Source organism: Anastrepha ludens, chromosome Y (assembly GCF_028408465.1).
Source record: "Anastrepha ludens isolate Willacy chromosome Y, idAnaLude1.1, whole genome shotgun sequence".
NCBI lineage: Eukaryota > Metazoa > Arthropoda > Insecta > Diptera > Tephritidae > Anastrepha > Anastrepha ludens.
The window spans coordinates 4,825,211-4,840,902 of record NC_071504.1 but is presented as its reverse complement, the minus strand read 5'-3'; the positions used below and the strand labels follow the sequence as shown (position 1 = coordinate 4,840,902).

The 15,692-nt window shown below is 37.8% G+C and overlaps 1 protein-coding gene across 1 annotated transcript; it reads right to left on the bottom strand.

Moving 5' to 3' along the window:
* Positions 1 to 4,776: 4,776 nt before the first annotated feature.
* On the bottom strand, positions 4,777 to 8,404 carry LOC128870592 (uncharacterized). Its single transcript, XM_054113244.1, has 4 exons — positions 8,023 to 8,404; positions 7,633 to 7,890; positions 6,030 to 7,516; positions 4,777 to 5,319 (listed from the first exon to the last, which is right to left on the bottom strand). The coding sequence occupies exons 1-4, from the start codon at positions 8,402 to 8,404 to the stop codon at positions 4,777 to 4,779; spliced, it is 2,670 nt and encodes an 889-aa protein (XP_053969219.1).
* Positions 8,405 to 15,692: the final 7,288 nt, after the last annotated feature.

The window sequence follows — 15,692 nt, the reverse complement described above, 5'->3', positions numbered from 1 at the left end:
TATGTTGTGTGTATGCGCCTTTGCCTTTCTGGACGGATATTAGAATGATATTTTCTCATCAAAATAATTTGGATTTGATGAATGAGATTAAAGACAGATGTACATATTTTCTGTTTTGATTGATTTATATAAAAATCAGGTCATATCCAGTATGAACTATTTTATACCGAAAAGAAATTTCCATTTATGAAATACAAAAAAAAACAGTATTTTAAAGAAATTCTAATTAAAATAAACTCAAAAATTTTACCAAACTTTCCTGGTTTGAATTGTAAAAAAAATGTGCAAGGAAAAAAATATGACTTCAGGACTTGAACCTGAATTAAATACGTGTCAAAAAACAAAACGAATAATTCCGCCGGCTTTAGCTTCTGCACCACAAATTAACTGCCGTGCGGTCTTCTTAATCGCAAATTTATTCGCTTCGATGTGGGCATGAAATAAGTCGATTTCCTTAGTAGTGTGCCGAAAAATCGTACGAAATTCCTCAGTAGTTTGGTAAACACAGAAAAAATCTGAATTGCTGTCCTAGCGTGGTAAGTAAATATCCCTCCACTCGCGTCACTCGCGTGGTAAATATCTGCAATTCCCCACGCGTGAGGAAAGTTGAATTTGAAATTACCTTATTATGAATCTACAAATTAGAACTCGAAAAAAGCTCATTTAACATTTGCTCCTTCTCATTGCATTAACATTCTCTGCTAGAACGACGCGTCGGGGTGATTACTTTACAATACAATAAAAAGAAACTTTACGCTTGCGAGTCTGCAAGTTGCCGTATGAAGAAAATTACTCTCACAGACAAATGAAATATATGTAGATAAATAAACTAAACAACACGGGGATTCCCCGTCCAGAGCCTCGCGCGCCGTGCCGAAATCGAGCGCTCCAGAGAACGTTAAATATAGAGAATTCTCACGAGCTAAGAATAGTGCGAATTGTCAAAAATGAAGTCTATCCGCCGCCGGAGTGTAGTGAAACTTTTAACAGAGATGTTTACAGCGATTTCTCCTTTAGCATATTGGCCCTGCACAGTTTTTGGCTTCTGTAGGAAATCAAATTGACGAATAGCCGACGGCATTTTGCAAAGTATTTGCTTGTGCATTTTTATGTTCCCTTGATAAACGAAAATTTATTCAATTTGAATTTTCAAACAAAGGTGATGAAGAAAAAAAAAATGGTTGAATATTTATTATATGCGCCAACATTTCAAATCAAAGTAACTTTAATATTTTGATTTAATTTACCTCTCACATTTTGGTATGTGCGTTTTAGTAAATTTAAAACTAAACAAATTTGATGAAAATTTTTACTAATTTTTTGAGTCGAAATTAATTCATAGCATAAAGTGTTTTGGTATATCGACATACATACTTTTACTAATTTTTTGAGTCGAAATTAATTCATAGCATAAAGTGTTTTGGTATATCGACATACAATGTATTTACATTTGAATATGCACTTATTTGTTCCTTTGGCAAACCAAATTTTTTTCAATTTACATTTTATTACAGGAAAACTTCAAAGAAACGTATTTGCATATATGGGACAACTAAGTTCAATTGCATCTTTATAAAATATAGTGTTGCACGCATACATATGTGTGCACTGAAGCAACATGACCTACCTCACGAGCATCGCCTTATAGCTATTCTATGTAAATAACCTAATGATCAAATTCCTGCCTCACAAATGCAAAACAAATTTCTTTTGAATATTCATGTACATAAACAAATCAAAAAATTCTGTATACAAAACGCTTCATTACCAGGCACACAGGAAGATGGCATATGCAAATATAAATATGTGAATTGAATTCAAGCAAAACAAAGCTTATTAATATACACATATGCATGCGCATACAACCGCACACACAGATCACTCACTTTATTCCTCAAAATGCGTATATCATTCAAAGCTAAAATTCTATGCTAGCGACTACAAGAACAAAATGCAGTCATAGACGCAGGCGTAGCGGCCATCATTCTAGTTGCCATAGCGCTGAATAGTCGCGGCGGCGCCGAACAGTTTCAACTATTGTACTGTACAACAAAAACTCATCATCAAAAAATTCATTGATAAATTCGAGCTCATACTTCTAAGAGCAAGAACTTTCATTCATAAAACGAGCCGCCCATATGTCAATTTTCTCGACAATTCGAAAATAGTCAATATTGGAATATTTCGCGTAGAATTATTTGCCAATATTTGATAAAATTAACGTTCTCTGAGCGCTCGATATTGGTATTGGACGCTCACAATGAAGAGGACACACACACACATTATGTTTGTATATATGTATGCTAAACTAAGATCTTTTGCACGTACAACTGATTTATTTATTGCATGCACAGGTTTACCTGCGCCCATGAATTCAATCAATAAACAAATGATAAATGCCACATACATATGTACATTACTTAGAAACATTTTCACCCAATACAAATATCGTGTCGGGCAGTGTGTGTGAAAACGCTCCTTAGGGCGAAGCCACTTTGGCATCTTAATTTATCAGACTCCTTTTACTTTTCGTAGCCTACTTTATACATTTCGCTTTTAGTAGTTTTCCTAGAGCAAAGCGAAACAATGGTGGTAGTTTTGCAAATGGTTTCCACCACAACCATTCTGATAAGTCATACGTGCTTGTGTGGCGCCTCTTTCACTCGGTCAAACCTGACCCAGCAAAACAATTTCAGCCATAATACTTGATATTGACAATCTTACAAATTGGCAATCATACACTCATAAAAAAATTTATCAAATTGTTCATCACGGTCATTCTAATATACCACACGCCGGCGGGTGATGCTCTTCACATTCATTGATCGCTTCCATTCTGCATTCATGTCTGCTATTCCAACAGCTATAAGGCTCAGGGTGCTCACACTCACCGACGTAAACGTACGCCCGTATAAGCTGACACGATGAAACTAATGAATTCTTCCACCGTTCCGTTGCGTAGTATAGTAGATCGTTGAGGTGGGATTTTGGATTGTTTCCGTATAATCGTGTCAGCTGATTGCTCTCTCACCACACAATGTTGCCAAACAGTACATTTCGAAACCATTTATAAGATAAACTTAGACATTTTTTTATTTTTATTAACATAACTTAAAAACAATGTTGAATAAAGTTAAAGTTAAATTAACTAATTGCATTTGTTGGTTTTTGGCTTTGGTTTATTATACAATGAAAAATTATAACTGATAACGTGGATGTGTGCAAAAGTGTGTATGCAAAAATACCAATGGCAACATTGTGTCGATACACCCAAACACAAACACACACAACCCGATGTATTGTGTAAATATGTAACTAAAAGAGCGCAGATGTTTCCTACGGGATAAGTTTCGCTCACTTTTGTGTATGCTACGGGCAACGGAAAGGGACTACGATACGTTGCGGAGTGGGTTGGTGCTCACAACGTAAACGTAAACTCCCATAACCAAACTTACGAGAACCCCATGTAAAAGAAAACTCGCCATCATTCCCTATATTTTGAAATCACTAACGAAATAAATTTATAGAAATTAAAATTTTTATGAATGGTCATTTCAGCACTAACCAGAGCAAACTCTCCTCAATTCCCACATATTTACACCATTCCCACCTTTAATAAGCGTTAGAATAAACTCTTTCTCATTCAAATTTATTAAATGCTTCATTCCAACACTTCACCACAGTTACGATATTAACTGCTTCCCTTCAGCACTAAAAACTTTTCCAGCAATTAACAACGTTAGAAAACACTTTCCATAATGTACCTTACTAACAACTTCTATCTAGTATCAATGTTAACCATTACCAACCTCATGCTAGTAACTTTATAAAATAATTCCATGTTCACCATGCCCTCTAACCCAATCAACAAGTCTGCAAATTGTATGCAGTTTGAAATAAGCAATTAGCAGAAAAACAATTACAAAAAAGTATTCCTTAGTCAACATCAACCGCATCTAAACTTCACAAAATACGTGGCGTAAAGGGTCATGAGCGTATTTGTAGGCTCTTTTGGAGTTAGAATTCGAAAAGACGTATCTGCCGCCATCTAAAATTTCAAGAATTTGGACTGGTCCTTTAATTTGTTTAACTAAATTGTATTTCTCATAATTTCTTTACAAATTCTCATTTAAATACTTTACACTTTGGATTTTTTCAAGGAATATTTTTATTTATTATTATAGGCAAATTTTAAGTGTATGTACATGCAAATATTTATTACACAATCAAATATTAATAAATGATAGAAATGTCTCTTTTAGCTGCGAACGATAAATAACACCAACCAAGCAACCAACTGCTATCGAATACAATCAAACTTCCACTAACTCTATCAACCTGCACTAAAGCAACGTATACACGCTGCCTTGTTGTATCAACAATCCCTACGGCCAGCACACACGCTGCGATTGTTGTATCAACGCGTTGTACAGTGCGTACATGCAATTACAGGCAATGCCCCACATCACTCCCCCACCAGTGATCAACCGATCACGATACAAAAGAAACGAAGCGCTGTGGTCTTACAATCTGTCTGCCAGCGCGAGTGGTTTTGGTGGCCATTGGATGTGTGGCATCCCCATTCTTATTATTAATAGTTTGTTTTTCGTAACTTAAATCTAATGGCTGTACATTTTGCTTATGAGTAATTGTTGGTTGAGCCTCTTGATTTCTATTGTTCTAGGAGGTAAATTTTGGTTAATAAAATTTGAGTCTAAGCATGCAGCCTTGACTCTATCTGTGGTTACCGTCACCGATCTGCCTCGAATGTCAATGTCAAGACACGTCATAAGGACGTTTTAACGATTTGCGAACTGAATCGTCGCGTAAGAAAACGTGAGTGCAGTTGGCAAGCCCACTCTGAATGTAGCTTTTAATATTGGAATGGTTGGACGACGCGATCGGACGTAACTGCTCAATGGTACTCTTCAATCCGCTCACGAATTCGGTCGAATACTCAGGTTCTTTGGAATACTCAAAAAAATCACTGGGGAGACGCAAGGTTGTACCGTAAACGAGCTCGGCCGGCGAGGCGTTTAAATTCGTTTGTGGATGATACGGAGTCGTGTGATTGTGTTTGAATCCAAGAATGTTTGATTTGGATTCAAACTGCCTACCTTGATCCGTTGTGATAACGCGTGGAACACCATAGTGAGAGATCCATCCGTTTAAGAGGGCATTTGCGACAGCCTCCGCCGACATATCCTGCAGTTGAATGGCCGTGGGCCATCGGGAGAATCTGTCAATGCAAGTGAGACAATAACGGAAACCATTTGAGACCGGCAGAGGACCAATCAATCGATGTTGACATGGTGAAATCTACCGCCAGGAATTTTAAACTCAGCAAGAGTTGCTCGATTATGTCGAGAAATTTTACTTTTTTGGCAATCGAGACATTGACTTGTCCAACGCGTAGCGTCTTTTTTCATGTCTGGCCAGAAATAGCGTTCTGTGATAAGCTTGCTGGTAGCATGTTTGCCGGGATGACAAACATTGTGTACCAGATTGAAAATTTGTTTCCGTAAAGCTTGTGGAATGAAAGGGCGAACCCTCTCCTGGGAAATGTCGCAAAATAGGGGTAACTCGGAATCATGAATTGTGATTTTGTGAAGCTTGATATGAGTGTTGGAATCTGGACTCAACAATGATGTCAGCTCCTCATCATTGCTTTGCAACTGAGCGATATCACGATGGCCGATTTCGCTTTTGGAAATGGATTCGATTCTTGATAGAGCGTCTGCCACAACGTTATCTTTGCCCGATATGTACCGGATGTCTGTGCAATATTGGCCAATCAAGTCAAGATGCCTCAACTGTCTGAGCGAAGCTTTTTCCGGTTTTTGCTTGAAAGCAAACGTAATGGGCTTGTGGTCGGTGAGAATGATGCATTCACGACCCTCGATCATGTATCTCTTATGCTTGACAGCCAAGTAGATTGCCAATAATTCACGATCTTAGGTACTGTATTTCTTTTGGGTCTCAGACATTCGTTTGGAAAAAAAACTTAGGGGTTGTAAATCATTACCCACTCGCTGTTGTAAAACTGCACCAACCGAAAAATTGCTGGCATCAACATTTAAAATCAGTTGAGCATTCGGCAAAGGATGTGCCAGCAGTGTAGCCTTAGACAGATCAGACTTGCATTGTTCAAACGCCTGGGACGCATCTTCAGTCCAGATCAATGGCGTTCTGTCTTTTTTTGTATTTCCGACAATGATAGATTGTAGTTTACCCTGCGTGTAAGCAGCATTAGCCAAAAAACGACGATAATAATTGAGGAGTGCCAAGAAACGGCGCAACTCATGAGCTACTGTCGGCTTTTTGAACTGACAAATGGCCTCGGTTTTGGCCTTAGGAGGCGCGACGCCATCTGCCGTAATCGTGTGGCCGAGAAAAATTATTTCGGGCTGGCCGAGGGTGCATTTGACGAGATTAATCTTCAAATTGTGAGCACTTAATCTCTCGAAAACTATGCGAAGATGCTTCCGGTGTTCGGTTTCGTTAACCGAAGCCACGCAAATATCGTCTATGTAGACGAAAACGAAATCCAAATTCATGAACAGCTTGTTCATGAACCTTTGGAATGTTTGAGAAGCATTTCCGAGACCGAATGCCATGACGTTAAATTCATATAGGGCAAATGGGGTGATTATGGCCGTTTTTTCCTTGTCAGCCCTATCAATTGGAATTTGGTTGTAAGCACTAATCAAATCAATGATCGAGAAAATTTTGCATCCAGCAAACTTTTGTGTAAAGTCATGGATATGAGGCAAGGGATAGCGATCTGGTACTGTAATGGCATTGAGGCGCCGATAGTCACCGCAGAATCGCCAGCACCCATCTTTTTTGGGAACCATATGTAATGGACTTGCCCATGCACTTTTGCTTGGACTGCAGATGCCAGCATTGAGCATGGCTTCGAATTCTGTTTTGACAATTTTAAGTCGCTTCGGGTTGAGACGACGTGCTGCCGAAAATATGAGCTGACCCGTGGTAATGATTTGATGAGTAATGTCATGAGATGGGACTAAATCCGTATTGCTAAAAATCGGTGGAAGCGTCAGAGCCTTGAATTCGCTAATGAGATCAGCCATATTGTTATTCCCGACATTGATGGTGGATAAACGTTCATATGGAGTCATAATTGAATTGCATTTAACCACCAGTTGGGTTTTTTCGTCAATAATTTTACGCGTTTTGGCATCAATAATGAGACCGTAGTAATTTAAAAAATCTATGCCGATGATTGGCTTATCTACATCGGCAATTATGAATGGCCACGTGAAATTACGCCTAAGGCCAATGTTCAGGCTAAGCTGATGTTGGCCGAAAGTCTTAATGGGAGTGCCGTTTGCGGCAAATAAACGATATGAGGACGGGCCGGCCGATTTGTTACCGAAAATACGCGGTAGAATTGAGATATCGGAGCCGGTGTCAATGAGAAAATTCCTGCAGGTGTTTTTGACCGTAATGAACAATCGACGACTGGTCATGACTTCCGTTTCGTCTGTCGTCCCTAAGGAAGCGGCTTTTAGTTTTCCGGCTTTTTATCATTAAATTTGCACGGGGGAACACATTTGAGTGCTGCGCCACCGAACTTGTAGTGGTATCGGCAAAACGGTTTGGCATTACCGTTGTTGCCGGAGCTTGAACGTGCATTCTGGTTGTTGCTACTTCGTGATCGTGACCGTGAACGATCACCGGGGGTGGTCAACTGGGCTGCCAAATTAGCAACTGCCTGTGTCAAAGCTTTAATATTGTTGAGGATTTCCTCAAATTGTTCATTTTTATGTGGTGTACTGGCACCAGCTTTCACTGCCATGACTTGTGAGGATGTGGATCCAACAAAGTCCATGATCGTATCGGCGCGTTTGGCGCATATGTCTAAATCTTAATCACCAATTATTAATCAAGCTCGAAGTGTAACAGGCAATCTTTCAATCCACCAGCTTTTTAAAATTGTTTCCGAAACTGAGCTTCCGGCCAGGTCACGCATGTGGCGCAATAGCTGAGATGGTTTACGGTCACCAAGCTCAACGTCATTAAGTAACTTTCGAATTTTTTTCGATTCGGATTCCGCGAATTCCGCGATAATTCTATTTTTGAGACACTCGTATTTGTCCGTCTCGGGAGGATTGCGAAGAAAATCACTGACCAGTTCGAGAATTTGCGCGTCTAATGCGCCGACCACGTGGTCGTATTTTGTATCATCGCGAGAAATGTTAGCGCGTCGAAAAGACGTCTCTATTTGAACGAAAAATATATGAGGGCTACTTTTCAAGAAAACGGGTGGCTTAACCGCAATATGACTACTTTGTAAAGGCTGATCGGTGAAGGTACTCGCATTTAGTTGTCGTTGAGAGGCTCCTGATGAGGTTCCAGGTGTGCAGTCTCCTTGGATCATTGTGGTAAATATTGATTGTAGGTTCCCTTGAATGGCTTCCAAAACCTCGATTGGTATTTGCTCTCTTGGTCGTAGATAAGGCTTCTCGTTGTTTGATGATATTCTCATTCGAAAAAATATTGGATCCAAAATGTTGTATTTGCGCGTTGAATTACGTTTTAAAGTTGTATTAATAGTTCAATTGTTTGTATGGTTGAATAGAATTGTGAGTTAAATGCGGAAGGTAATTCCTACCAACCGCGTTGCATCAATAAAAACTCCTTTAAATGTTTGCGTTAAATTTCGTCGTTAAGTTCCGAAGTTTGGTGTAGTACCACAAGCGTTGGTTACACGTGGTGGAATGTGCGGTTATGCTAGTATGCCGGTGAAGGTGAAATTTAGGTTATGGTCGATGCACGCTCGCCGTATTAGAAATGTCCACAATTTTCTCGGAAAACACTTTTTTATGAAAATGTTCTTTGTTCGGGGTCACCAATTTGGATTTTTACAATGAAAATTTTTATTTATTATTATAGGCAAATTTTAAGTGTATGTACAGGCAAATATTTATTACACAATCAAATATTAATAAATGATAGAAATGTCTCTTTTAGCTGCGAACGATAAATAGCACCAACCAAGCAACCAACTGCTATCGAATACTATCAAACTTCCACTAACTATCAACCTGCACGAACGCGAGGAACAAAAATACTAAAGCAATGTATACACGCTGCCCTTTTGTATCAACAATCCCTACGACCAGCACACACGCTGCGATTGTTATATCAACGCGTTGTACAGTGCGAACATGCAATTACAGGCAATGCCCCACAACACTTTAATTTGCAATATTACTCTTGTTGTACGAGTGCTTGTGAAGCAACGGAAAAATACTCAAACAAATGATATTTTTACACAAGAGGAGAACATGAGCCAATGTGGGTATTGATGCAGTATCGTATTGATATGCAACTTACATTACAAAAATGTGTGTATGTATATATATATATGCATGCTTGTTTGGACAATACTAAATGTTGATTTCATTTATTTAATCAGTTACAATGCTTTAAACCAATGGCAGGTAAGGTTCATTTGTAATTGCGCTTTGTAAAAATTCGTTGCAAATATTACTTTTATATGTAAGATTTTACCTTGTTATGCAAAGGAAAAATAGTAACCATCGAAAGCAAAGCAGCACGGCAGTAGGGAACCACTTGATTTTTTACATTGGATTGTTGTTATTAGCTTTATTTTTAATCAGTAAAGAAAACTTTCTGCTTGTATTTTTCCCGTCGGACTGACTGATTTATCGTACCGTTGAAAAATGCTATAGCTGTTTCAATTTCGACACTTGCTTTTAAAGGTACTTTCAAAGTTGCGCAATGTAACTTCATTGGTTACGTCTTCCGGTCTGCGGTATGAGTATACAGTGATCGATTTATCATTTCCTGTAGTAAACTTTGAGTTGCCAATATGATTGGCGAGTGGTTAAAAGAAAGTTCAAGGCAAGGTATAATTGTCAATTGTGTTGGTATTTGTTTACTGTCTGAGGGTCAGAACCTAGTTCTTCTTCTAGATACTTTTGAATAGACAGCCTTCTGCTCTTACACATATGCTGTTGTTAAGTGGGTTTCCTTTGGTAGTTGTTTATCTAGAACACTATGCCATATTTTTTGCGGTATAATCTCCGCCGGGAATGAATATGCTTCCGAGCGTTTTAAGACAATTTATATTATGTACATTTTTGTTGTTGTTGCAAGTAGTCATTTGTGTCTTGTTGCCTCTGTGCTAAATATACAATGTCGCCTTTTTTATAATTTCTCCTTCGCCAAATAATTGAACACAACATAAAAATGTTTTAATATTGCATATCGGTTAGTATGTGTACAAAAGCTGACTTAAATGTTTAGAAACACAATTTAAATTATTATATCAGTAATTGTATCATAAATAATAATTACACCAAAAATCGCATTTAAATTAAAAATTAAATTAGAGTCTATGTATTATGGAGATTCCCGATGAATGTTTTTCAATTTAAAATTCTCATTTAATTCTTTTTCATATTATTTTTTCTTCCAGTACCAATTAGTTTCCTTATAAGTATTTACTTCTTATTTTAATAAAGTCATCTGTAAGGCGAGAGCATATAACTCCTCTGAGCTGTGAGATATACTCAATTTGCAATATCCTCTTATAATCAATTGTAGCCAATTCGTTCGACATATCATAATTAGTATCTTGATCGTCTTAATTGTAGTCGCCGTTAGGTTCAATTTTAAACACGGTTAACAATTATTTTTAATGTACAACAATATTTAGTTTCTAGATGCCTGCAATTTAAAATAAAAGTACTAATAAATTCATAAACTTCTCTATACAATTCTACCTCCATATGAACTTCGTTCTTTTTTGAGGTATCTGGCAACACTAACTTTTCGCTTTAAACCTCCGGAGGGTGGGGTTTAAAGTTTAAGGATGGATATACCCCTCTCTTTTCCCCTTTTAGATCCTTTTTTTAATGGCAGTATATTGAATGTTCCCCCAGTGCAGCAAACGAAAATATTCTTATATCTATATATATAAAATTCAAATTATGTATGTATCTATAGATCGACTTGCGTCCTAAACGCATAAACCGATCGTAACCAAATTTGAAACACGAACTGGATACCTTACCGGGATGGTCATAGGATAAAAAATATTTTCATATATATAGGGGGCGTGGCACCTCCCATACAAATGGAATTTTTAACAGTCCGTGTTTCTGGAAGTATTTACGTTAGACTACTGAAATTTGGGAAGGGGTTATATGAGGTTAATCCCTAACACCTCCAAGAAACCTGAGAAAAACGAAAAAGCTGGCTTGGCACCTCCTATATAAATGCAATTTTTCATTGTCCATATCTCCGGAAGTATTTGGGCTAGACAGCTGAAATTTCGTAAGAGATTATTTAAGGTTAATACCTAACACCTGCATTAAAACTGGTGATAGCTAGAAATGGGGTGTCACACCTCCTATACAAATTGGATTTTTCATACTGCATATCACTGGACGCATTTATGGTAGAATACCAAAAATTGGTAAAAAGTTTAATGAAGTTAGTATTTAGTACTCCTAGAAAAAATATGAGCTTAGAGAAAAATGGGGGTTAGACCATTTGATATAGAAAGAAATTTATATTATCAACGATAGAGGTATTGCTGAATTGAATGCATTTTCTTATTGGTAAAATATGTTTGCAAATACATATATGAATAAGGGCAGCGACATGGCAGTTCTGGAATAATTAACGCTAATGATGAACGCAATTCCAAATGGGGTGATACATTAACAGCAATGGAGCAGTTTGGCGCATACTCGGTTTTTCCATCCACGAGAGGTATCCACCAGTTGTTCACCTGTCAGTTCACCTTGAGAATGGTCAGCGTATGTATTTTGCCGAGGCGAACGTGTTGGCACGAGCTTTAAATCCACCCGACACTACATTGACTGTTCTTTTCAAGTTGTGTTAGCATGACAGTTTTGCCAGAACATTGCTGTATGTAGAAGTTATATCTGGAATTCCTCCAAAAAAGAATTCATAAAGAGAAAACAAGGCGCAATTGTCTCCGGTACAGAAGCTCGCCAAGGAGACTCTCTAGGACGTGTTTATACAATCCATCCAAGTAACGCTGAGTGCTTCTACCTAAGGCTATTGCTACACAAAGTTAAATGACCGGTGTCCTTTCAAGCTCTGCGAACTGTGGATGGGGTATTATGTTCCACGTATTGACAAGCTTGCCAACATTTAGGTCTACTGAAAAACGATAATCACTGGGAAATTACATTATCTGAAGCTGGACTGTCACGCCTTCCTTCGCAGCTTCGCAGCTTATTGGCAATAATATTGACAACCTGCTCGCCATTAGATCCAAAAGCACTATGGGAAAATCACAAAGATAACTTTAGTGAAGACTACATGAGAGCAGCACGAGCTGAAAACGAGAATACAAACCTGAACTGCTCTTTGCAAATTTACAACCAAGCGCTAATCGACATAGAAAATATGTATATGTATTTCAATTAATAGCAAATCCTTGGAGCATTTGGGATTACTTTCTCCCGTTCGAGACAGAATCGATTTGGCCGACAAAGATATCTCCCGGGAGATGAATTACGAATCGAGGTTCTTCGTACTTTTATAAGCAAAAGCAAACCTTTATTGGTTACGGATCAAAAAGCCGCAGACAAAACTATTCAAGGAATGATTATTGAAAATAAGGGAGGATTGATTTTTTTGGATGCGCCTGGAAAAACAGGCAAAACATTTCTGCTTAATTTGATATTGGCTGATATAAGAGAAAAGAAAGAAATCGCTGGGGCAGTTGCTTCTTCAGGAATAGCGGCTACCCTTTTGTGTGGCGGACTCAGGTCAAGGTAGGGTTCTAAATACATGTAAGCTAATTGTGTGGGATGAGTGCACAATGGTCCATAAAAAGTCGCTGGAAGCTTTAGACCGATCTCTGAGAGACTTGTGAGGTAATGATCAACCCATGGGTGGTGTCTTACTCTTACTGGCAGGGGATTTTCGACAAATTCTTCCAGTTATTCTGAAAGGAACCGCCGCAGATGAAGTGAATGCCTGGTTAAAATCGTCATACCTATGGGACTACGTTCAAAAATTGACTCTTTCTACAAATATGAGAGCACATTTGGGAGGAGATGCTTCAGCAGAAGTTTTTTCTGAACAACTACTTACAATAGGCAATGGAAAAATACCAGTTTCTTTACCACCAAATTAATTTCTTTTCCTCCAGGTTTTTGTCAACTTATGTTATCAGTCGATGCTTTGATAGAAAGGGTATTTCCCAATATTTTAGCCAATCCCACAAACTATAGATGGCTTCGAGAAAGGGCCATTTTGGCACCTAAAAATGTCATTAATTCCAAAATTCAAGAAATACTACCAGGAACTGTCAGAACTTATCATTCCATTGACACAGTCGTCGAAGAATCCCAGGCTGTTCATTATCCCGTTGAGTTTCTTAACTCCTTGGACCCATCAGGCATTCCTCCTCATCGACTGATGCTGATACATCTATCTAAGAAAAAAAAAATTAACTCGTTATTTAATTAATTTAATTATTTAATGAATAAATATTATATATTCATAAAATTGTGACACCATTTTGCGTTCTAGTAGTCGGTTTGTGTGTCTTAAGCTGTTGTTGCGTATTTCTTCATGGACTGTTTATACTTTAAGTTCTCGGTGGATATTATCATTTAGTATATACCACTCTGCTTTTGATATTATACGGAGTATCTTATTTTGCGTTTGTTGTATAATTTTTATATTTGTTCTGCTCGCAGTTCCCCAAAGCTTTGAGCCATATTTCCATATTGGTGTAATAATTTCTTTGTATATTAGTATCTTATTTTCTAGTGGGAGCGTTGAATTTTTTCCCAAAAGCCAATGAAGTTGTTTAACCTAGTCTTGATTTCGCGTCGTTTTTGTCCAATGTGTAACTTCCAGTTAAGTTTATTGTCTATAATCATACCCAAGTATTTTGCCCTTGTGTCGTGGTGGATTTGTTTATTCTTTATGAATATTGGATTGTATTGTTTTTTCTCTTGTTAGTGTATGTGACGTGGGCGGTTTTATCTTCGTTTATTTTGAATCCCCACTTCTCGAACCATTGAGTGGTGTTGTCAAGTAATTCCTGAAGTTTATAAGCAGCCTTTCTTGGATCTTTGTCTGATGCTAACAAGACAGTGTCGTCTGCAAATGTTGCTATTAGAGAATTCTTAGTTGGCGGTGTAGGGATATCAGCTGTGTAAAGAAGGTAAAGAAGCGGCCCAAGGACATTACCTTGCGGTACACCTGCTTCCATTGTTAGTATTTCAGAATACTTATCTTCGAATTTTACATAAAATTGTCTTCCAGTTATATAACTTTTCATTAGTTCGTAGTAGTCTGTTGGGAAATAAGTCAAGAGTTGTTGTAGAAGTCCTGCGTGCCATACACGTTCGTTTTTTATCGATGTCTTCAAAAATTTTGTTTGTAACTCTGTGAACTTGTTGGATGGAGGAATGTTTTTGCCTGAATCCGAACTGGTGGCAAGGTATTATTTTGTCCTTTTGTATAATGGGATCGATTCTGTCAAAAAGTAACTTCTCAAAAAGGTTATAGGTCTGTACGAAGTTACTTGTGTAGGATCTTTGCATGGTTTTGGTATTGCTATAATTTGAGCAATTTTCCATACTTTTGGGAAATATTTCAAGTTCAAGATTTGATTGAACAAGTTCCTTATATAGATAAGCCCCTTCTCTGGGAGTTCTCTTAAAATTTTTCCAGTTATTAGGTCGTATCCTGGCAACTTATTAAGATCAGTTCTCTTACATATGCATTGTTTTATTTCTTCTAATGTAACATTTTTTGGTTTGCATGGATCTTTTTTGCGTGGGTCGGGAGAAGGTTTACATTAGGCGTATTGTTCGTAAAAGTACTTTTGAAGTGTTTTGCGAGAACTTCAGCCTTGTCAAGATTTGTTCTAGTCCAGCTGCCATCAAGTTTTCTGATAGGTGGTTTGTATAAAATTTTATTTTCGATTTTGTTTGTAGCTTTCCATAGTGAATAGTTTGCCGTTATACCGGGTCCAAGTTTTTCGATGCGTCTCTTAAGTGGCAGCCTTGTTATTTGCCAGCGTTTACGTAAGCGGTTTTTGATTTTGATTTTTTCTTGGATGTGCGCAGGTATATTGTAGCTCGAAGAACAGATAGTTTTTTGTGGAGTTGATTTCATAGTGGCGTTCATTATTGTGTGATTAAAATAGGCTATCGCACTGTCGATTTCGTCAAAGGTCTTTAAGCTTATTTTATTGTTAAGATTACAGATGACTATTTCTCTAAATGTATACCAGGAGGTTTTTGTCTATACTAATATTATAAAGAGGAAAACTTTGTTTGTTTGTAATGAATAGGCTCAAAAACTACTGGACCGATTTTAAAAATTCTTTCACCATTCGAAAGCTACATCATCCACGAGTAACATGGATTATATTTTATTTTGGAAATAGGGCTCGAGATATAGGTCAAAACGTGGATCCGGGTAACCTTCGGATGTGTATGTACAATATGGGTATCAGATGGAAGCTGTTGGTGAATGCTTTAGTTCAGAGTATTATTCATGCCGCTCCGTGACTAGGGTATCGAGATAGAGACCAACACGTGGACCCTAGAATGTGTTTGTACAATATGGATATCAAATTGAAGCTGTTGGTGAATGCTTTAGTACAGAGTATTTTTCATGCCGCTCCGTGA

Coding starts and splice junctions, on each gene's coding strand:
- LOC128870592 (XM_054113244.1), bottom strand. CDS start 8,404: ATGATCCAAGGAGACTGCACACCTGGAACCTCATCAGGAGCCTCTCAA. Junction 7,517..7,632: donor TTCAAGCTCCGGCAACAACG/GTAATGCCAAAC, acceptor CCGCTTCCTTAG/GGACGACAGACGAAACGGAA. Junction 5,320..6,029: donor GTGCAGTTTTACAACAGCGA/GTGGGTAATGAT, acceptor TCCTGGCGGTAG/ATTTCACCATGTCAACATCG.